Source organism: Mustela nigripes, chromosome 8, assembly GCF_022355385.1.
Source record: "Mustela nigripes isolate SB6536 chromosome 8, MUSNIG.SB6536, whole genome shotgun sequence".
In the NCBI taxonomy this organism is placed as follows: Eukaryota; Metazoa; Chordata; class Mammalia; order Carnivora; family Mustelidae; genus Mustela; species Mustela nigripes.
This window is the reverse complement of record NC_081564.1, coordinates 13,549,290-13,573,200: the sequence shown is the minus strand read 5'-3', so window position 1 is coordinate 13,573,200 and position 23,911 is coordinate 13,549,290. Positions and strand designations below refer to the sequence as shown.

The window sequence follows — 23,911 nt, the reverse complement described above, 5'->3', positions numbered from 1 at the left end:
TGCTCTCTCTCTCTCTCAAAAAAAAAAAAAAAAAAAAAAAAGACAAAACAAACAAAAAACACCATGGCTACCATTTTTGGCATTTCCCACCATCACTGCTAATTCATAAGGCCCTTATCAGAATTCTGGAAATAAAGATGAAATCCTCATATACCCTGCTGTTAGGAGTAGGGATTGAATTCAACCTTCTGAGAAGGTAATTTTGCATTGTCTATCAAAGTTTTATATGTACATTCCTCGGACCAGCAATATCACTTCTAAGACTCTATATACAGATTATATTTGCATAGGGCACAGGGATCAGTGCATAAGGATTCCATTGTGGTCGTGGGAAATCTGGACTCAACCCAAGAAGGGAATCGTTGATTACAATCCAGAGGGGAAATGGTTGATATGCTTTCATATTCCTGCATAACCAAATATTCAGCCGCCCTTAAAAAGAATGGAGGGGCTCCTTGTAGATATCCTGACATGAACAAGATCCACAATATCATTTCAGTGGGAAAATAAGTGATTCGCAAAGCAGTTGGTGTAATAACATCCTTCGCATTCTAAAATAATTACATACAGGTGTATACGTATGTTTATATGTGTGTGTATATATACTTGTGTATTTGTATATGCACAAAAAAAGTCTGCAAGAACTTCACTTGGCAGCTGTTTCTAGGAAGAGGAGTTTTATTTTATGCATCGCTACAATGTGTAGATACCAAGGAGCAGTGCGCCGGTTTTATAACCGGATGGTAATAATAAAATGCAATATGGAAATGGTGAGCAAAATAGGGCCTTCCAGATGAGCAGCCAGATCTTCTCCCTTGACTTAGGAGGTTTTAGCAAAATTCCCTCAGGATGACGAGTGCCTGTCCTGTTCATATAAGACCCTAGTCACTGTCACACTCTCAACTGTGAGCCTTTGCTGATGGGAAAGCTGCTTTGACCATGGTTCCCCAGCTGTTGAGTTTTCTAAAGACTGTTCCAGGTAATGCTTGGCATAACCAGCATTGACTGATCTAGAACGTTCTTTTCTAAAAGGGTCCATGGGGTAAATAGGCATTTGGCTCACTTGTTAACCTCATGACTTCTGAAAGAGTTTTTAGTTGGAAAACCAAGTGCATTAGGCACAGACTTGGTAGAATTTGGGATTGAATTCCTTGTTCTCCCACCACTCGCTTCCAAATCCTAGGCCATATTTGACCTGGCCAGTGGCTCATGGTTGTTAACTCCTGTCCAGAACCGCCCCCTTCCCCTCACACTGCATTCACCCATCTGTTTCCATGACACATATTTACTGAGCATCTACTCCGTACCAGTACTATACAAGGCACTAGGTATGAAGCTGTACACACACCAGCCGAGCCCTTTATGAATTTCCAGTGGCTGCTGTGATAAATCTCCACAAGCTTAGTGGCTTAAAACGGCCCAAACATATTATTTTATAGTGATGAAGGTCACGAGTCCAAAGTCGCTTTCACAGGGCTAAACATCAAGGTGTCCACAGGGCTGGTTTCTCCTGGGGGAGCTAGGAGAGAATCCACCTGCTTGCCTATTCCCAGCCTGGAGGAGGACAAATTTAGGTTGAAGAGTCAGAGGGGGCTGAGTTCCGAAGATGGGGGAGAGTTGACGGGGTAGAGGGAGGGTGCATGTGCAAAGGCCCTGCCCCAGGAAAGAGCTGAAAACATGTCCCAGTGACTGAGTGCCACGAGTAAAGGGAAAACGGCACCAGATGAGCCTCCGGGCTGCAGGGAAGAGTCGGGCCGGGCCTTCCAAGGCATGGCAGGAATCTGGGTTTTATTTAAATCTGAATTTTATTTAAAAGGTGTAGGCAGGAGATGACTTATCCTGCCTTCTTCCTTGTAGATCCTTCTCGAAAACCATTCAGGCTGCTTTTGGGGGAGGCCTTAGGGAAGGAGGGTAGGCAGGAGGGCTTCAGAGTAGAGGCGACTTCAAAGTGGTCTGCTTACGTCTCTGGCTTCAGGCCGCCTGAAGCTTCCCAGTTCCCCCGAGTCCTCTTCCGTTCCAAGACTGGGAGTCGCTCAGCTTTCCTGAACAGACCACTTGGGTTCATCAGCTTCCCGTTGGAATCGCTCCTGTCTGGTGCCTGTTGTCGGCAAGGAAAAGACCCATGGCCACGCCTTGAGTCCTCTCTGGCCACTGTCTCCTTTTCGGTCATCAGGAACAAGCTGTTCTCCGGCACACAGAGGGGCGAGGACCGGGCTGGCGATGCGCTTGGAGGCATTTGCCGGCGTCCCTCTGCCTGACACCTGTCCCTTTTCAGAGCAGCGTCTCCTCTCCCTCCCCCAGCTGCTGCTCTGTGAACGAATGGCACTGCCAGCTAGCCTTTTCTGCAGACACTGACTCCCCCTCCCAGTTGAGGAGAGAAGAGATCAGCTAAGCCTCTTGAGAACTCCGGGTAGTTTTTCCTTTTTAATTTTAGCCCCTTGTTGACAGGGTGCAACGAAAAGGAAAACAAAACAAACAAAACAAAACAAAAACCAACCAAGCTATCTAACAGAAGAAGGTCCTTGAAATCACGGAGGTTGGTTCTCTTTTAAAGCTCTGCTGTGTGACTTCGAATGAGTTGCTTCCCTTCCCCGGGCACCTCATTTTCCAGAATTAGAAAATGCATCCGTTTGGATTCCAGCTATCTGTGATATTTGGGGATCGCTGTGCTAGAAGAGAGTTGATTAATTCCACAAACATGAGTCGTGCGCCCATTGGTGCAAGGGCCTTTGGGATCCTGAGATGCCAACACTTGCTCTCTGTCCTGGGGGAGTTTATAAATCAGTTCCAACCTCAGGGGCAGCTAATGACTTTGCTCTCTGAAACAGATTTTCTCTTAATTATAAATCATTCTTGTCTGTTTATTAAGAGAGCTTAGAAAGATATTGGCTTAACCCCTGCAGCTGATGCTTACTCAGCACTACTGTGCACTCTGATCTCATGTAACGATGATCTCAGCCCTGGGAGGGAAAGACTGTTATTATCCCCATTTTACACACATGAAAACTGAGGCTCAGGAGAGAGTTGCTCAAGCTTTTACGAACAGCCAAAGGAAGAGCCAGGATTCGACCCTTTAGGATCAGCCTCCTAGTCTTGCTGTCCAGCTCATCTTTGCTTTGAACTTGAAGTCAGCCAACTTTTTTCTATAATGAGCCCAACAGGAATATTTTAGACTTTATGGGCCACACTGTTGCAAATATTCAACTATGACATTGTAGCGTGACAACAGCGAGAGACAGCATATAAATGAATGAATGCGAGACTGTGTTCCAGTAGAACTTTATGAACAAAAACAGGTGATGGTCCAGACATGGGCCATGGTTGGCAAACCCCCTGCCCCAGCCTCTGATCCACTCCGCGAGTTCCTGGTGAGTCAACGTGCACGTCATATGTTGTCCCGGACGTAATGAAATTATTTCTGGAAGCGTATTCACCCGTTCAGACTGCTGTCTGACCCCATTCCTGCTCACTTCCTCTGCCTGGGGAGCTGAAACTCTGTGTGACTTCCCCAATGCCCGTGACACCCTTGCCCCCCCTGCTCTAGCCCCTCCATCCATCCCACTGGAGTAACTGGTAACATCAGAAATCCTGGGGATATCCGGAACAGCTGGTCTCTGGTGAATGAACCGGAAGTGAAATGAATTGTAGGTGAGTCAGCAGCAAAGTTGAGGAAAGTTCTTTTATCCCTAAATATAGAGATCAACTCGTGCTCATGGTGGGCAGAATAATGGTACCCCAAAGATGGTTATGCTCTAATCCCAGAATCTGTGACTGTGATACTTTTATGTGACTTGTCTTTGCAGATGTGATGAAGTTAAGGATCCTGAGTTGAGTTAAATTAAGGTGGGATTATCCAGATGGAACCACAGGGGGACGTATAAGAGGGAGATGAGAAGGTCAGAGTCGGTAGGAAGTGATGTCAGGACCAGAGCAGAGACTGAAGTGATGGCTTCTGGGCCAAGAAATGCGGGCTCTAACAGCTGGAAAAGGCAAGGGACTGATTTTCCTCTGGAGCTTCCAGAAAGAACCAGCCCTGCCAACACATTGATTTTAGCCCCTTAGGACTCATTCCACACTTCTCATACCTTGAGAATTATAAGAAGGTAAACATGTTGTTTTAAGCCACCAAGCGTGTGCTAATTTGTTACCACAGCAGCAGGAATGCTCACACAATGCTCAATGCAGAAAATTTGGAAAACACGGGAAATGCATACTTTTCCAATTTTATTGAAATATACTTGACATATAACATTGTATAAGTTGAAGGCGCACAGCATAATGATTTGATACATGTAGGAGGTTGCAAAATGGTCACCAGTCTTTTTACCCTCCATCTCCAACACACAACTACAAATTTTTCTCTTCGTGTTGAGAACTTGCAAGATCTATGCTCTCAGCCACTTCCAAATATATGAAGCAGTATTGTCAACTATAGTCCCTGTGATGCACGTTATATCCCCAGGACTTACTTGTCTTATCCCTTGAAGTTTGTACCCTTTTGACCACCTTCAGCCAATCCCCTAACCCAGCTGGTTCTGTTTCTATAAATATGGTTTTGTCAAATTCTACATATTAAGTAGTAATAATACAGTATTTATCTTTCTCTGTCTGACTTATTTCACTTAGCACAGTGCCCTCGAGGTCCATCCATGTGATTGCAAATGGCGGGATTTCCTTCTTTTTTATGGCTGAATAGTACTCCATTGTGTGTACATATGTAAATATACGGGGGTGTGACACACGTGTGTGTGTGTGTGTGTGTGTGTGTGTGTGTGTGTACACACACACTATTTGCTTTATCCATTCATCCATCAGGGGACATCTGGGTTGCTCCCATGTCTTAGATCCTATAAATAACCCCACAATGAACATGGGAGGGCAGATATCTCTCCAGAATAGAGATTTTATTTCCCTCAGACATATTCTGAGACATGGGCTTGCTGGATCCTGCAGTAGTTCTATTTTTAATTGTTTGAGGACCTTCCAGACCATTCTCCACAATGGCTGCACCAGTTTGCATTCCCACCAACGGTGCCCCACACTCTTCCCTCTCTCCATACCCTCGCCAGCACCTCTCTCTTATCTTTTGGAGAGTAGACATCCTAACAGGTGTGAGACGTAGCTCATTGTATCGTAAAGTATTTTTTTAAAGCCTCTCTAATCACTCTGGCTAAGGGAAAAAAATGATATTTTATATTATGGCTTGACAAAGACTTTGTGTATGTGTGACCCTATGTGGTTAACAAAAATGGGTTTGTGCCCTGGTGATTCTCTGAGGTGAGACGCTCTGTTTTTAGGGAGCTGCAGGGGGAGGTTGGTTTGGATGTATAGCGCTCGGGTTCTTCTATACATGCCCTCAGTCCCTTATAATTTAGGGTGTCTGCAGGAATCTGGTAACACTCAAGGATGGGCAGAGAACCCACACCGTGGCTGTGGGAGCCCGATTTGTAATTTGAAGGCACAGCCCAGGGACAGCACTGACTTTGGTATTTTCCTTCCTTTGCAAGCATCCCACTACTACAAATACAAGCAGCAGTTCATCTTCCCAGGTGAGTCCAAGGGCTCACAGGCCCCCCCAAGCAGGCCCTCAGAGGGGCATGCGTTGCTGGAATGGATGAAGGCAAGAGTTGTTGGGGGGGGGGGGTCGAGCTCAAAGAGGGCAGGAGTGGAAACACCAGCCCCCAGGATCATGGCAAGCCATGGAGGTGGGAGAGGAGAGGCTGGGTGGTCCCAAGGGCACCGTGGTACCAAGGAGAACCTGAGGCACAAGAGAACAGCCCGAGAAGTGGCCTGCAGTAGAAGGACAGGCCAGGGTGAGGAGGGGTCCAGAGCCACGTGGTAGTAGGTGCTCGGAGGGGCTGTGTTGGGCACCAGGAGATGCGAAACCGTGTGGCCTCACCACGTGGAACTCAGGAGTGGTGGTGGGGGGGTTCGGAGTTGACCAGCTGGGGGCTTCCGGTCAGAAGCTCGGGGCTCTCATGTCGTCAGTGGGACCTTTTGTCCAGGGTGCCATCTTGGAATACTGGTGCGTGTGAGCGGGACAAGTTCAAGTGATCGAGGAAGGGAAAGAAGGGATTGGCCAGCCCCTGATCACAGAAGTGTCTGGGGATCCTAAGGAAATGGTCCACAGTCCGGTGAGAAGTTACTAGCTGCCCCATCTGCCAGGAATCAGGTCCTTGGGGGAGGTTGTGGATTCCGTGCTGGGATTCTGACTGTCTCCTGTCGGCTTCTCAGATGTGGTGCCAGAGACGCCGACCCGGGCGCCCCAGGTCATCCTGCATCCAGTGACCTCGAATCCAATGTAAGTAGAAGAGAGACCTCCTTCTCCGGTGCTGGGTCTTCAGTCTGCTCAGGGTCTCTGTCTTCTTGCTTCCTCTTCCTGGAATTGACGGAGTGGGAGACTGCGGGAGAGAGAGGCGTAGGGAATGACTCAGGTAAAGAGAGGGAGAGTGTGACAGCTTCTCTCGGCCTGGACCCAGCGGACAAGCCCGCTCTGCTTCGTGTCCTGGCCCTGCTTGTCAAGGGTGATTTCCAGGGGCTGGACCATTTCCTTAGGATCCCCAGACACTTCTGTGATCAGAAAGATAATTTTCGGAAATAGCTAGAGCTAACGAAAGGACAGTTGTTGTATATCATTGTTGCCCACCTCTAAAAAGTATAATTGGGGTTCGTCTTGCACAAATTGTGCAAGCATAAAAAAGCACAACTCAGGGTTAGATTAGGGATCAGCAAACTACAGTCTATGGGACAAATCCAATTTGCCGCCTGTTTTTATAAATACAGATGTATTGGTACACAGCCACGCCCATTTGTTTATGACATACTGTCTATATGGCTTTCATGGCTACTGAGGCTGTAGGGTCTGCAAAGTCCAAAATATTTACCATCTGGCCCTTTATGGACCAAGTTTGCTGACCTCTGGTTTTATACCGTTATCAGAATAATCTAAGCTAATTTTGGAAAACATGGACTTGTCTATAAAAAAAGAAAAGAAAAATCATCCCTCATAATCATAGCACTCTTAGAACTTTGACGTGTGTTCTTTCTATTCATATTTTACATACTCGTGATTCATGGTCTCTGCTGTTTCCAGCCGGCTTTGTCATCCCGTAAAGCTATAGCATCGCATTTTCCGTATTTTTCTAGACTCTTTATAGGCATTGTTTTTAAGGGCTGTAAAATATCATTATTGATGTGGAAAATGTCCTTCATTGTTTCGCTCTTGCCCCATCTCCGATCTTCGCATAAATCACTGTCGTAAACAACACCGCAACGAACGCCTTTGCATGTGGCATCTCCAGGCGTCCTTGGGACACAGACTCTTTCCAGGTGGTCTGTTGTTGGTGTAGCCCAACAGCCCAAACCCCCTCCCTTGACTTCACTTCTTTGGTTGTGGCCGAAGTGGAGGGCGTGCTAGGGGACCTGATTTCGATTTGACTGGCTCCTTGGTGGTTCGATTTGACATTTTCTTCTTCCTTGGTTGTGCTGCTGCTGCTCTAACTACTCTATCCTTTCTGACCCGGTTACGGACTTTGTTAAAGACCCAAGTAGCACATCTGTGAAATCGAAGGAGCGGCAGTTTGCTGGGAATATTGTGCTGACATCCAGCTCCGGATCATTTCTCTGCTGCGCATACACGAGTTCCACAATTTGTGTAAGACGAACCCCAGGTTATTAACTGGCAGGCAGGGAGTGCCCGTGAAATTCAGTGGCTGCCTGTGATCTGCTTTAACGGGCATGGAGCGATGGGCACTAACTCTTCACGGAAGGAAATAATTTAATTGCCGGGCTGCCGTAATCACGCCTGGATGCCAGCAGAGGAGGGCTGCCTGCTTTGTTGTTGGGTGGGAGAGGGAATCCAGCGCATTGTTCCACCCAGCTCTCCTCAAGGCGTTAAGTTCGGGGCATTTCAGCTGTCACCAGGTGCTTTCATTCGGCCTTCCCGGGACTGCAAATAACTCATTAACAGGAAAGCAAACAGCACTTTGTGACCCTCCCTTCTTTCCCCTTCTTTTCATTCTTCCAGCCCCTCAGGCTCCCTCTAACCTGGAGCTCCTCCAGCAAGTGGACTGGCTCTGTCTGCAGGGTCAGCAACTTTTTGGGTCAGGAGGGTCTTGGGTCAGAGGGGTCTCAGGGTCAGGAGAGCAGTGGCCCCTCAAATGAGGGGTGGGTAGGGGGATCTGCTAAGCGTCCCCAGGGGAAATAGAAAGGGGGCAAGGTGTTCATTGTGATTTTTTTCCTGCCCCTGGTTTCAGCTTTTCTGGGCCTTCAGCAGCCCAGTCACTGTCTCTCTGCAGCCCTACACACCCACACACATGCACACATGCACATGTACACACGCACATGCACACACACACATGCACACACACCCTCTCCTCTGAAAACACATCCCAGAACACGCACACACGCGCACACACGCACACACACGCACACACACACCCTCTCCTCTGAAAACATCCCCAGAAACACCTCCCATGCCCATCACATACCATGTGCTCCAACAAAGCCTTCACACCCCAGTACATACCCAGCTACGTTGTCAACATACAATGTGCCCACGACATCCCCAGGAGGCACCACCACTCCCATGCGCCCGGAACCACCCCTACACAGAGCACATCCCATCGCACCCACGTGATACCCGACACGTACTTCACACACACACACGCAAGCACCCTGTGGCCCCCAGCACCCCCCCGCACCAGGAGCCCAAGCTTAGCCCAGCTGCAGCACAGGACCTCATAACTGCATCACCCTCGCGTGTGGACTCATACGTGTGTGCACACACGCATGTGCACATGTGCACACACACACACACACACACACACACCTGTGTCTTCCAGTCCAATACGGTTTCTCTCGTTCCCATTCCACGCATCCTGATTCTATGTAATTGGCGACATCCAGCTAACTCAAACATTGAGGATTTTCAACAGACGTCCAGTAATCTCTCCAGGGCATTTCCACAGTACTCCATTTACTCGATTCATACCTAACTCTGGGCCCTTGTCACGCTTAGCCTTTCTGCACAATGTCTCCGTGCTTGCTTTCGTTCCCTTTGGTAGTAATGAAATATTTCTCAAAGTCAGGAGCCGGTTCCAGTTCCAACTCCATATCCCTTGGACGGCCTCGCCCCTGTCCTGGCACACGCAGGTTTTCCCCGCTATCCGAAAGTAGAGCGTGCCTGGGAAACCTTTCATGAGCCAAAAGAGTGTCACGCAAAGAAGCAATTATCATTCATCTCTATGGAAAAATTGGGGGTGTCCCCCAACCCCCAAAATTACTTCTCTTAGGCTTTTTGATACTTTAGGACACATCTTGCTAAGGGATTCGCAAAGTACACGGAGATGAAGCCCAGATGCTCGTAGACACAGGTCACATCTCTGGTGGCCGGATGCTGAGATGCCCAGGGTACGTCCCGGGGAAGGAGCTTGGAGGCAGCCCTCACACTGCTCGGGTGCACGACGCCCTGTAATGGCTCAGTGCAAAACCAAGCTGTATGCGATGTTCACTTTTTACCCTTTTCCATGAAAGCAAAAACCCTCTTTGAATTTCTTTTGGTAGATATCAGCGTCAGCCTTTCATAAAAGAGAAGTGGCTTGAGGCCAGCTTGCGGAAAGCGGGCAGTGCCTGTAATCCCAAACCCTAAGGTTCTCCCGTAAGATTCCCAACCCAAGTGAACTTGAGCAATCTCGTTAATCCTTTCCTAGCAAACACCCGGGGCTCTGAGAACTCTTCCACCCGTGGCATTTCGGCCAGTGTATAAGGAAGCTTCCAGATCAGTGGAAACCGAAGCCATAAAGAAAAATGAGGCCCTGAGCAGTCCCGAAAATCTATTTAAGACAGTGTCCTTGTCATTGCTTTTTCATGGCGAGGTTATGGATCATTTTGGACCCAAGTGTTGAAGTGAATGTTGAGATTAAGCCTTGATGGGGAGGGCTTCTCACTATAAGACTTCATACATGGGTAAACAAGACACCGACCTCCTTTTCACCTGAGGGTCACATTTCTTTTCCTTTCTTTAAAGCTTGGAAGGAAATCCATTACTTCAAATTGAAGTGGAGCCAACTTCAGAGGTGAGATTCGGAGAGCGAGAAGCACCTTTTTCCTGGGGCTGCCCAGCCCTTGGCAGGGTCGATGGATGATGCAGAGGGCTTGGGGTGGGTCGGGGCCGGGGGACCCTGTTTGATGGATGTTCTAACTCCGGACAAGTGGCGGGGGGCCCCTCCCGGCACTGAGACTAATGGGCTATTATATGGTGTGCATCATGGAAAAGCTAGTCTTGCAGAAGTTGCCAAGAGATTTGCATTCTTAGTTGAAAAGTCAGCTTAGGGCCAGGTGAATATGAGGAGGTTGTGCCCCACTGCCTTCCAAAGAATACACCAGGGGAGGCAGGGTCCCCAGGGACAAGGAGCTTGGCGCGAGCTTTCGAGAATGTTCTGGGGCTTTTTTCCATTTGCCGAAACTACTGGAGGAACGAATGAAGTGTCCTGAGTTAGAACCATGGACTATGCAGCACTGTCGCTGTGTCTAAAGCGAACGGAGCAGAGCCCAGAGAAAATTATGTCCTTTCTGCAATTACTGGGCTAGTTGAAAAATGATCCTGGGCGAAGCCAACCAATGGAAAGTGTGTCATTTCTCCCAAGTGTGCCACAAGGGGCAGCTTGCTCAGGTTTGGGGGCAGGAGGACCTCAGGCTGCCTCGTCAGGCCCCAAGCCTCTGGGAATCCCCACCGGCTGGGGCTCCTGCTGCTTCCTCACTCATACGGTAAAAGAACCCAAGGGCCAGGACAGTCCCGGCACCACGCTGGGAAGTCAGGTCCCCGGACCTTCAGTGTCTAATGATTCGATGGTCACACCTAAGCATTCCTGCGGGGACAAAAATGCAGCATTCTGGCCCCGGCCTTCTCTTCTCTGATTCTGTAGCTCTGAGTAGGGCCCAGGAATCTGCATTTTCTCTGGAAGCCAGCGGCTGTTGGATGCAAATGGTCAGGCATGTCCAAGGGCTCTCATCCCTTGAAAACCTCACACCATCTCGGGGGTGGAGGCCAGGTTTTATTAGCTTTACTTTATGATGAGAGAAGGAAGTCTCAGAGAGGTCAAGCAGTTCACTCAAAGTCACACAGAGACCAGATTCCAGCTCATTTTGTCCAATTTAAGTAAGCCCTCCTAAGAGCCTCCCTTCTATGCCCTGTCCTCACAGCGGCTGAGGAAGCCCAGGGGTCTGCCCTGTGTAGAGGAGCTCTGACCTCTCCCTTTTCAGACTCATCAGTTCCAAATCCCCTGGGGGAAGCAAAAGGCACTCCCTGCTGAGGTATTCTGTGCAGACAGACCCCTGATGCATCCACAGTTCAGCCTGTTGTCTGTCTTACACACGCATGAGCAGGCAGGTCGAAATATCATGACGGAATAGGAGGGCATTGGAGATTAGGAATCGAGACACCTGTTCTTCAGCCCCAGCTCTGCCTGGCCATGTGATGTCAAGCAACCTCCCGGGATGACCAAGCACCCCCGTTTGCTGGGCCTAAAGGGATTCCCAAGGGTATTTTCATTTTTAAGTCATTTCTACACCCAATGTGGGGCTCAAACTTACAACCCTGAGACCAAGGGTCCTATGCTCTACCGACTAAGCCAGTCAGGCACCCTCTCCCCCAGGAGGCTTCCATTGCCTAAACCAGCAGCCTCCAGCAAACCAGCATGGGTGGTCCCCCATCATTTCTCCTCAGTTTCCCCCTTGGCAAGGGGGAAGGAGCCTCAGTTTCCCCCTTGGCAAGAGAGCATTGGACTATCACGATCTCCCTTTCAGCTCTTTCTTCTATGATTCTAGACAGAAGCAACCTGGGGCGAATAGATACATGTCCCCCACCCCCAAAAAATGCACGTAGGGATGTGTCCGGACCCAGGGGGAACTCGTAGGAAGGCGGAGCAGTGGCAGGTGCCGCTCTGACCACTCTCCCTTTTCTGACCCCAGAATGAAGAAGGCCACGATGAGGCTGAGGAGTCAGAGGACGACTTCGAGGAGATGAACCTGTCCCTGCTCTCAGCCCGGAGCTTCCCGCGCAAGGCCAGCCAGACCAGCATCTTCCTGCAGGAGTGGGACATCCCTTTTGAGCAGCTGGAGATCGGCGAGCTCATCGGCAAGGGCCGCTTCGGGCAGGTGTACCACGGCCGCTGGCACGGGGAGGTGGCCATCCGGCTGATCGACATCGAGAGGGATAACGAGGAGCAGTTAAAGGCCTTCAAGCGGGAGGTGATGGCCTACAGGCAGACGCGGCACGAGAATGTGGTACTCTTCATGGGCGCCTGTATGAGCCCGCCCCACCTGGCCATCATCACCAGGTCAGTCCTGCCCGGGGCCCCCCACCCTCGAACCCAGTCCCAGAGTCCTGCCTCTGGCAGGGTTGAGAAGCGGGGGCTTCTGGTTAAGGCATGGTTCTCGCGAAGGGAGTGTCTCCAGTTCTGCCGTTCACGATTGTGTGGTTTTTACGGTTTGAGATTCTAGAAAATACTTTTGATTCTAGAGCTCTTTGGGCAGACCAGTGCCACGGGGAGAGCACCGAGTGGGAAACTAGGAAAGTTGGTTCGGAGCCCCCTGTGCTCCTAGTATTTGTGGAACAACAGCGCTGAGACTCACAGTCTCCATATGAAAATTGAACTGATTGGATCCAATCAGGGGTTGGCACACTTCTTCTGTAAAGGGCCCAGTAGTGAATGTGGTATCATGGGCCACAGAGTTTCCTTTTATTTTTTTTTTTTTTTAAGATTTTCTATTTATTTGACAGAGAGAGAGATCACAAGTAGGCAGAGAGTAGGGGGAAGCAGACTCCCCGCTGAGCAGAGAGCCCGATGTGGGGCTTGATCCCAGGACCCTGGGATCATGACCTGAGCCGAAGGCAGAGGCTTAACCCACTGAGCCACCCACGTGCCCCGGCCACAGAGTTTCTGTAACAACTGCTCAACTCTGTTCACTTGGATCAAATTGGCTGGGTGCCAATCAAACTTTATTTATAAAAGCAGGCGATGTGCTGGATTTGGCCCCCAGACCCTAGTTTTGCCAACTGTGGGCTAAGATCGTGATGACTGTTATTCTGACTTTCATGAAAGCAGCATATTACGTTTGCACGTCTTCAGGATTGCTATTTTAAATATCCAGGATCCCTGATCTCTAGCTGCACAGGAAGGGTAGTGAGAAAATCTGACATTAAGAAAATGTTGGGTGATAACAACTTTCCTGAACTTGCTTTCTAATCTCGCCCAGGGACATGGGGTGTTGAGAAAAAATAAAATCACTTCAGTTGAAAGTTGAAAATTGTGAAACAATCCTTTGGTGTGTTTTTAAACTCTGGCTGTTGCTTTGCTGTTACTTTAGGACTGACCACAGCAGTGCCATTCCTGGCGCGGCCTGGGATGCCGAGAGTCCGCTCTCTCCTTCCCATTCCCAGCTCAAGCAATGAGATCCCAAATGCACAAGTCTCTCGACTTGGCAGGAGCTGTGAGCTCAGGGAAGAGCTGGTGTGTCTTTGGTCTGGTCCCTTGTGACACAAAGCATCCTTGAGCCCATTTATAAGATCTCAGTGGCCCGACGAAGGTGTGTTATTGTCTGTCAGCCCTGACTGTGCAGATGATGGATTGAATCCATGTAACCCATGGTAAGTGTTTTGGAAGGATTGGAGATCGAGAGCTGGCCTTTCAATCCTCCCTAAACCAGGGTAAAAATGGTGGTTCTCCACCCTGAACAGTACAGAAGGAGCCCTGACATTCCCAGCTTAGATCATATTCGGAGGCTTAGCTGTTCTCACGAGGCGAGTGTATCAGTATGCTTGTGCTGAGTAACAAACAACCCCCCACCCTTCAGAGTTTTCCTCTATCCTGTGGATAGGTCTGCACTGAGCCAGGCTCCATAGCTGGGTTCTTGGACATATCTGTGGCCATCTGGCAGATCAGACTGGGGGCTGGTCACTCTTGCGTACCTTCCCACAGTCTCTTACTCCCCAACAGCCTAGCCTGGGCTCATTCCCAGGGTGGTCTCAGGGTTCCCAGGGCAGCAAGAGGTCGAGTGCTGATGGGCAAGTGCCTTTCACACCTCTGTCCTTGTTACATTGACCGATGGTCATTGGCCAAACCGAGTCACGTGGTCAAGCCAGATTCAAGGCTTGGAGGAACAGAGTCTGCCTCTGCATGGGAGGGTTTGCAGGGGCATAGATGCAGGGAGAGGGACAGTTTGTGGCCACTTGTACAACCTGCCACAGTGTCTTTCCTCCTCTCTTTGTTATCCAGAATGTATCGTCCTCATGCATTGCCCTTTATTTGGGGTACACACATCTGGTGGGAAGGTGATCTTCTCCACACATACACACACACTGGTCTTCTGCCTAGTGCTCCCACCAGCCCGTCACCCCAAATTCCTCTCTGGTCAGCTCCTTACCTTCTGGCCCTCTGACCCCTCTTTTAGACGTCCCCAAACTAGAAACACAAAACCCACCATCTCCTGTCCTTTGCCTTGCCCTTCTAAGGACCTCTCGCCCCCCCACCCCCCGCCCACTGACTTCCTTAGGGTTATTGGTAGAGCCCAGTACCCCAAGCCTCCCTCCCCTCTTTCCCAGGGGCTAATTGGAAGTGGACTGATTCGGTCAGCAGCCCCCCTTGAGAAATGAGTGGTCATTATGGAAATGTGTCACTCATCCTATAAGCCAGCTGCGTTTGTGGCCCCTTTCTATTATGTGCAAACTCTGCCCCACCCCCACCCCCAAGCACCATAACTGCCTGCAGATTTCACAAATAGCGCAGCCTTTTCCTGGCACCCTGATAAAGACTCTGCAGCTTTGGGACATGTAATTGGTCTCTGAAGTGTTTTGGTATTTTGTGTGAAGAAGCCAGATGAGCCCCAAAGAAGTGGTATTTATTCCCTATTATTGTGTCATTATATATGTATCTCAGGGGGTGCTCTGTGTACCCCCTTCTCCCATTCAGCACCGCCCACTTGTCGACCATCAGATCTCTTATCCGAATGTTCAGTTCGAAACCCGATATTTGAGTAATTTGATTAATCACCTGCATCCGCGTAATTGGCTGGCCGAGGCCCATGGTTGGACAAGAGCCAGCCAACTAGAACAATCTTTGGACCCTGGATTTATTTTACAGGGAACATAAGACCAGATAATTACCTGGCATATTCCAGCTAAATTCACAATGGCGTGTTCTCGCCAATTACTTAGTAATTATCATCGGAGTTAACAAGTATTTCTAAGATTAGCTTCCCTGTAACGCGATGTGTATGGCTCTTGGGGAATGAGTAATAACCGACTAGTTACCCAATTGCTCTATCCACAAATACAATTAGCAGCAGGATTGCTAAATCGTTTCACGATTGGGTTATTATGAGATTGTTGCAAAGCTATTGGCAGTCGGCACAATCGCTCATTTTATAAAACTCCGAGTGGAATTTGAAAGCCGATGGCGCTGAAAGGAAACATCTCTCCTCCTTCTGTCTTCCTGCAGTTGCCTGGGCCTCAGTGTCCCCATCTGCGAAATCAGGAGGTAGAAGTAGGTGCTTGGAGCAGAGTCCCTCTGATACTGACAAAAATGCTCTGGTTTGAAAAGCAGCTTGGAACGGCCCTGGAGCGATGCTTCCCGAAGTACGCTCTTCCTAGACCTCCTACGTCAGAGCCAGCAAAGGGAGGAAGGCCCTGCCGGTGCAGATGCTGGGTGCTCCCAGTGTCAAGTTTCCTAGGGGTGTGGTGATGGGCACACACTTGGTGGCTTACTGTGACACACATTTATTGTTCTGTAGTTCTGAAGGCCGGACATCCAGAGTGGTTCTCATTGGGCTCAAGTCAAGGGGGCTGCTCTTTTCTGGAGGCTCTGGAACAGAATGTTTCCTTGTCTTTTCCGGCTTCTAGATCATTCTTTGCATTCTTTGGCTTGTGGCCCCTTCCTCCATCCTCAAGGCCAGCATTATCGCCCCTCCCTTCCGTGGGCACATGGCCTGCTTCCGCAGTCAGATCTCTCTCATATAAGGATCTTTGTGAGTGCGTCTAGGACCCAGCCATCCAGAAACATCTCTCATTTCAAGACGCTCAGCTTCTGCCAAGTCCCTTTTGCAATACATGGTTTCCAGGGTTAGAACCTGGATATCTTCGGGCTCCAGTATTCAGTCTGTCACATCATCTTGGACCTAATGAATCGAGTCACTCTGAAGGTTAAGACTTTCTTTCTTTTTTTTTTTTTTTAAAGATTTTATTTATTTATTTGACAGGCAGAGATCACAAGTAGGCGGAGAGGCAGGCAGAGAGAGAGGAGGAAGCAGGTTCCCTGCTGAGCAGAGAGTCTGATGCAGGGCTCGATCCCAGGACCCTGGGATCATGACCTGAGCTAAAGGCAGAGGCTTTAACCCACTGAGCCACCCACGCGCCCCAGGTTAAGACTTTCTAACTAAGCTCCCCAGTCCATTCGAATCTGATTAACATGTGGGAGCCACACCGTGGGGAATATTACCAGGGAGTACCTACTGTGTGCCCAGGGCTGATGCTGGATGTGTCCAGTTGGTGCAGAGGCAAATGGAAACAGGAAAGTTAAAAAAAAATTGTTTTTAAAGACCAGACAAAATGACAAAATAATTAAGATCTTAGTGGGAAGAAATTTATTATTTGTCTAGTGACAGGAACGTGGACCAACTACTTTAGCTGGGTGCCATGGGGACAAGACTAAAGCAAAATGCTACAGTTGATGTCTCCAAGAGGGCCTCATTAGGAGGAGCCTGATCCCACTAAATGCATCTGGGCCATATTATAGATAAGGAAACTGAGGCCAGGAGAGTAAAGTAGGGCCAGGACGGGAGCCCAGCTCTCTAACAATGCACTTGATCCTCCAACAGGTTGAAAACTCATTCTCCCCCAATGTTTGTCCAGTCACGCATTCAGTCATCAGATTTTAGTAAAGACGTTGAGTACCAGGGACTTTGCTGGATGCTAGGGGAGGGTGGCGAGCAAGATGGACATGGACCCTGTTCTCAGAGTGCTGTCATTCCAGTGGGGCAGACAGACTAGTGCTGTGTAGTAATGAGATCATTTGAGTAGGTCTCAGCCTGTTGAAGGAACCAAACCAGAGCAGTGCTAGAGGGCCTTGGGGACTGGAGTTATTTTAGGTGAGCGTGGTGGGAGGGAGGATCCCGGCAGCAGAGACCTGAGTATGAGGAGCCAGCTCTGCAGACATGGCGCACGGCACACTCAGCAGAAGGAACAGTGGATGCAAAGGCCCTGGGGTAGGAATGAGCAGGGTGTGCTTCAAACCAGAGAGAAGACTGTGGTGGCAGAACATGGTCGGTGAGGACGAGAGGATGGAAGGCGAGAAAAGAAGCCGGCAGGAGCCAGACTGGGGGAGGGGAGAAGGGCACTCATGCCTGGTTGAAGTCGGCACCAATGCCTACAGCAGCCCCTCAGCCTCCGCACTATATTGGAGGCCGGGTCATTCATTACAGGGTCTGGCCTGTGTCTTGTAGGATAGTTAGGATCCTCTTCCCTACCCATAAGATGCCAATAGTACTGAGTCCGTAGTTGTGAGAACCAAAAATGTCTTCAGATATTGTCAGATGTCCCTGGGCCAAAGTTACCCCCAGTCGAGAACCGCTAGCAGAGAGTCTCTGACTTAAGGCCTCGGGTTCTGTACAAAACCTCCCCCATATGACTCTTCAGGCAGCTGGGATGCCCCCCCACCAAGACCCTCTGCTATAGGGCCCGGAGGGCTGGCAAGAGGTCTGGATTTTATGCTCAGGAGAGCAGACAGCCCTTGGAGGGTCATGGGCAGGGGTGGGAACTGGTGTCTTTAAGGACAAAAATGGAGAAACTCCCAAAATAAAGGGTGGGGGCCAGAGGAGGGTATTTTGATGACTGCAGAGGCATTCACAGTTCAAGGAAATGGCCGTTTATCTGCCCTCACTTCCCATTATGGTCAGACGCGATGACTTCACCAGGCGCCAAGCGTCCTTTTCCCCCAGCCCAGCCCATTACCCTTGGCTGGACCAGGAAGGGCTGTGTTCAGAGGGCTGCCCTCCGCGGTTAGCGTTCTGCCTGTGGGTCTCCATCAGCAGCAGAGAAGCCGCCGCTCTACCCTTGTCGTCACCAAGGGTGAGCCTAAGGAGGGAGACACGCTTCTCCAGTCTTCCCAGAAAGGCACATCACCATGTCCCAGTGCCCTCATTAGCTGCTGCTCCAGCCCTGTCTCTCTGGAAAGGAAGACACAGTGAGCTCCAGGGTCACTTGGAGACCACATACCACCCTGGGGTGCCTTTTTTTGAAGCTGAAGGAGGCACAGCTGATCATCATGTCTAAAACCGTTTCCCTCCTTCAGGGGCATTTCTTTAATGTTCATAAACGCAGAGACCCCACCATACACCAAAACGGCAACAGGGTCCACGAACTTTCAGCCAGTACTCGGCTTCAAGCCAGGCACGGTGATCTTCTCCCATTTATGACTGTGCCCATTTTCCAAGTGCAAAAACTGAAGTCAGACAAGGCAAAGGGAGCCCTTGCCTGGGTCATAGAACAAACACCTGGCAGAACCTAGAATTAAGCAAACGTATGTCTGATTTTAGTCTTGTGGCATCCTCCGTTGCCCTGGCTGCATCAGTGGGGTCAGGGGGAGTAGGCAGGAATATATCATGGGATCTCACCACCCCTGATCTCATCAGATGCACCTGGGTACCTGTAGTGCTGTAAGAGCCAGGCCCCATCTTAGTCCAGTGTGCCAAAGCCTCTGTCTTTTTTAAGTTCCAGAGGATTTGGTACACCACAGTTTGCAAGCCACTGGCTTATTAAAGCAGTTTCATTTTTTGTAGCTTTGATTCTGTTTATGTACTAAAATACCCTATAAGTTACTATGGGGCCAGTATGCACACATGCGCACACACACACCTCTCTTTCATATATTCTCCACATCACACACTTCCCTTCCTCTTTCTCTGTCCTGCTCTTTATCTTACAAAACACACACTCAGGACGCCTGGGTGGCTCAGTGGGTTAAGCCTCTGCCTTAGGCTCAGGTCATGGTCTCAGGGTCCTGGGATCGAGCCCCGCATCGGGCTCTCTGCTCAGTAGGGAGCCTGCTTCCCCTGCCCCCCGCCTGCCTCTCTGCCTACTTGTGATCTCTCTCTCTCTCTCTCTGTGAAATAAAAATCTTAAAGAAAAGAAAAGAAAACATACTCACTTTCTCTTTCCCTGCAAAAGACTTGTATTATTGATATCAGCAATTGACAAAGTTCCCATGGCCCACAAGCTGCCCCCCTTCCGGCCAGTCTTTTCTAGAATCCCCAGATTATTTAAAACCACAGACCCCTAACTAGCATCACCTGGGAACTTTTTAAGAAAGGCAAATAGAAGATCAAGAATCCCCTCCGTCCCAATCAGACGCTCTCGGGGAGGACCCACTTTCTGAGTTGCAGGAAGTTCTGCAGGAAATCTCTCATGTGCGCTCAGGCTCAGAGCCCTTGCTCTAAAGAAACTGGTTCTCACGTCTTACCCCGAGCGAGACTTTTCCACTGCCAAGAGCTGCACACCCCGGAGCCCTCACCGAGTGATTCTGCCAGGCAGCCCTGGGAGGTGAGCAGCTGGGTCCTAGAGGAGTAAGGGCCCGGAACGTCCCAAAGCGAAGGCCAGCAGGGGCCCGAGAACCACCTGTTAGCTTCAGCGCTAGTGTGAGTTCACGGATGTGCCTTCTGAAGACATGTCCGGGCCCATGGCTGAGTGCTATGTTTTGAGAACACCGTTCCCATGGTTCCTCCATTCTAGGAGAAGAGACGGTCAGTAACAAATTGAACAGACAAGTAAGATAATTAAACATTGTGTTAAGTGCTGTGAAGGGTATGGGGGATGGGTCAGACTGACGGGAGGGCTGCTTGGAGGAGGGGCTGAGAAGAGGTGACCTTTGAGGGGAGGTGACCTTTGAGCTGAGACCTAATGAGCAGGAGCAGCAGGGAAAGAGCAATCCAGGCAGTGGCACAGCGGGTGCAAAGGCCCTGAGGTGGGAATGGGGTGGGCACCTTCAAGGACCAGAATGGAGCACGTGAGTGATAGCAGGGTGGTAAGGGAGGAGCTGTAGGGTCTCAAAGGTATGGATAAAGGTGCAGAGTTTATTCTATGGCAGTGGGAAGCCAGTGAGAGATTTTAAACAGGAGCTAACTCCCACCGCTCTGGAAGTTTCCTAATGGCCCGGCTGCTTGCTGCCTCCTCTTAGACTCGGCTATTTAGTTGGTTCAGTGTATCAAAACCTCATTCTGTTGAGAGCAGTGACAGCATCAACGTAGCCCAGCCCTGAAGGACACAATCAGAGGAAATGAGATTCTGGGGTGTCCTGACTGTCACTGTAGTGTCCCCACCTGTGTGGGGGATGCTGAGTAGGATTCCTCTGTATTTGGAAATGCCACGAACTTCAGGAGGCTTTCTCAGGGATGGGGGTAGGAGGGAACAGGACTATAGGGGCACTCATTGTGATAGAGGGGCTTGGCATGGGTGCCCCAGGAAGGAGAAGGAAAAACAGGATTTCCCCACTGCTTTCAGGAGGATTTTTAAAAATTTCTTATTGGGCAAGTGTCCTCAGTCCCACCCAGTCGCTGGGTACCCAGAGTCTAAATGCAGCTGTGAAGTCGTGTGAGGCTGGCTGGATCCCCTCGCTGTGCACACCCTACATCCAGCCCCACCCGGCTCCCCGGGACAAGGTAGTAATGAAATCCCACGAGGCCTTGTTTGCACAGCATTCTAAATCTGGTAGATATCAGGAGGTATTGAATAGACTACTTCCAACTCCAAATCAGTCCTTGCTTTTCATGCTTTCAAACAGAATAGTGCCAAGCTGCTCTATTTGACAGACAGACGGAGGACCCTGCCTTCTGCTAACTAGAGACCGTAGTAACTCTGTGCCCGAATGAGATCTTGACTTGCTTTTCCAGTAACTCTATACTTGTGGGGTTTCTGATGTTTTTTTCTTTTCCCCTTTCAGGCCAGTTTGATTGTCCTAAATATAACATACAAAAGTGGGGGTTGGGGTTCTGAACACATGAAGATTCCGTCCCCCATCATCTAGTGGAATCGTCTTCCTTTTATGTTCAAAAAGCTGAATTGCTTTCCCTTTATAAAGCACAGCTGAAAAGGTTTTTTGTCTGTGACTGCCTTTAATTGTGCTGGAATGTGAAGCACCCTGGGACTTTTGTGAAGGAAAGGCTATAAATGCACTGCCTCATTATCTTCATTATTATTAACATCATCTCATGTACGTTGCTTATGCCTGTTGGTAAACGATCGTATGACCAGCCGAGGACTTGCCTGGGTGAAGACTTCGCCCCTGGCCACCACGTTCCTCGAATCCCAAAGATTCTAAATTAGCAAGCGGGCCATCTGTTATCACTTAAAAAGTAACTTGTGTGTCTTATTAGGCAAGTGATAACTTGTTATTGAAAGTGTGGATCCGTGAAAAAAGGGAAATGAAATTCACCTGTAATGTCTATAGCCAGGGGCGGTCACGTGAATACTCTCGTGTGTAGCCTTCCAGGCAGTGTTCCTAATAAACACGCAAACTTCCGGTTTGTATCTGTCACGGTAACAGTAACAGCTGCTGTAACAAATAAGTCTTAAAGTATCTGATGGCTTTATACAAAAGAAGTCCCATTTCTTGCTCACATAAAAGTCCAAGATGGGTGTTTCTGGATGGTTGGTGGCTCTTCCTCAGGTATGGAGGGATATAAGACCAAGCCCATCTTTTGGGCCCATCTGTAGGGCTCCGAGTTCTCTGCTTCTAGCTAGGGAAAGAAGAAAGTACATAGAGGTTGCATGTGATGTTTCCGTGAGCCATACTTAAAAGTGGTGGGCATCATTCCACCCCTGTGTCATGGGCTGGAATAGTCCTTCGACCACCCCTGACTATGAGGGAGGCTAAGGAATTGCCAGCTGTATTCCCAGGAGGACAATGACATGGGTTTTGGTGAAGGGCCAAGAGCCCTTTGATGCACACACATACCCCCCCCCCACACACACACACATGTATGGCTAGATCTTCTAACTCCATTGAAGATAGGCTGATCTGGCAATCCCATACTATCACTTGCTACTTTCCCCAAATACAAGTAGGAATGTCCCGTCTTTTGGATTTGGGTCTACCGTAAATTCCTTCACTTTTGTGCACCTCTGTTTCCTCATCTGTAAAATGGGATGAGCTTTTTCTCTCTTGTAAGGTAGTAATAAGAATTAGAGATCAAACTATAGCTTAATGCCTCCTATCACCAGAGATGCTCAATACCTTGTATCTCCCAGTTGCTATGGTAATAGGATGCTATTCTCACCACGATGATGGCGATAATAGTGATAGCAGTTAACAGGAGGCGTGTATTTCCTCCCAGGTACCAAGATCTCCTTGGGTCTTCAAGTAGCAGGTGTTCTGTGTTTATTATGACATAAAATGATCTGAGGGGATGGCTGTGATTTGACCCCTTGGACTCGTGCCTTATACCTTGTACCTCTCTGAGCTTCAAGCCGTCCACAAGGCAATGCTGAGAAAGGAGCTGGATATACCAGTCTCCAGCTCAGATGGAAGGTTGAGGCTGGAAATAACCGTGTGTGAGTCATCTGCAGAGAAGTGGTGATTGAAGCTGTGGGCTTCTGTGGCAGCTGAGGTCATCCAGGGAGGAGCAGGAGGCTGTCCAAGGACGGAGCCTGGAGTCCCTCTGGCGTGGGGTGTCTTGGTGGGGGAGGGTCACTGGGCACAGGGGACTGAGAAAAAGCAGACAGAGCTAGAGGACCCCAGAAGAGCATGGAATCCTGGAACCAATCTGAAGTGGCACCCCATTGCCGCCCTTCCCCCCCATTCCCTTGTATGACTTCGCTGTGTTTTATTTTCCTTAGAGCACTTCTCACCATAAGATACTATCTTGTTCCTCAATTTGCTTGTTTTTTGTCTCTTCCTTACATCCCTTCCCCCACCCTAAAACATAAGCCTGGGGAGAGCACGACCTCAGCTACTTGGCTCACCTCTGCATCCCCAGCCTCTAAAACCCAGGGTCCCCCTTAAATACTTGTGGAGTGAATGAATAACTATTGCCAAAAATATATTCACACGCATTATCACAGCCCGCTCCTCTAGGCAAGTGTAGCTGCAGACAATGAATGGTACTGTTTACTCAGAATCACTGAGAAATGAGTGGGACATATAAAATAGAGTACAAACTGGGTGGTGGGGGGGGGTGGCTATAGGATGTGGGAGAATTAACAGGGATTCAAAGAAGGAGATGCCGACTGTGTGATGTAAATTACCATCCCGACAGTAAAGAGTCCAGTGTTGTGGGGCTCTATTGGCCCCAAACACTCATCATGGTGGGAATGAGGAAATGAAGGCATTGGCCTCCTCAGGCCTCTGCCCCCTGAAACTCACAAACAGGTGACTGGGATGATTCTCAGCGTCCTCGATTTCTGCTGTCAGATCCCAGGGAGCTGTGGGGTCCCAGATCTGGCCCCTTCCCCAAATCAAGGAATTAGCCAGATGGACAAGACGGTGTTGGCCTTCTTTTTATTTGAAGATCTTATTTATTTATGGGAGAGAGCACAAGCAGGGGGAAGGGCAGAGGGAGAAGCAGGCTCCCCGCTGAGCAGAGAGCCTGACCTGGGGCCCCATCCCAGGACCCCAGGATCAAGACCCGAGCCAAAGGCAGATGCTTAACCCACTGAGCCACCCAGGTGCCCCGGAGTATTGGCATTCTTAACAGCCAGATCTGTAATGCAGAGGGCTGGAGGTGGGAGGGGCCGGGAAGGAGGCAGAAGAGTCCATGGTTGGAGGGTGGGATTCATACGGGTCCTAGCAAGGGCGAAGGAGCTGGAGACGGCCTGAAAGGACCTTGTGGGCCAAGCTTAGGAATCTGGACTCTGCTTGCAGAGTCC

At 49.5% G+C, this 23,911-nt stretch overlaps 1 protein-coding gene across 5 annotated transcripts in view; it reads left to right on the top strand.

Annotated features, from left to right (window-relative positions):
* KSR2 (kinase suppressor of ras 2) overlaps positions 1-23,911 on the top strand; it is a 403,625-nt gene that overhangs the window by 331,074 nt on the left and 48,640 nt on the right. For all 5 annotated transcript variants that reach the window (XM_059408527.1, XM_059408526.1, XM_059408528.1 and 2 more), the window contains 4 exons: positions 5,508-5,549; positions 6,235-6,301; positions 10,028-10,076; positions 11,971-12,338. In XM_059408527.1, the coding sequence (XP_059264510.1) occupies positions 5,508-5,549; positions 6,235-6,301; positions 10,028-10,076; positions 11,971-12,338 (526 nt within the window). The remainder of the gene's footprint in view (positions 1-5,507; positions 5,550-6,234; positions 6,302-10,027; positions 10,077-11,970; positions 12,339-23,911) is intronic.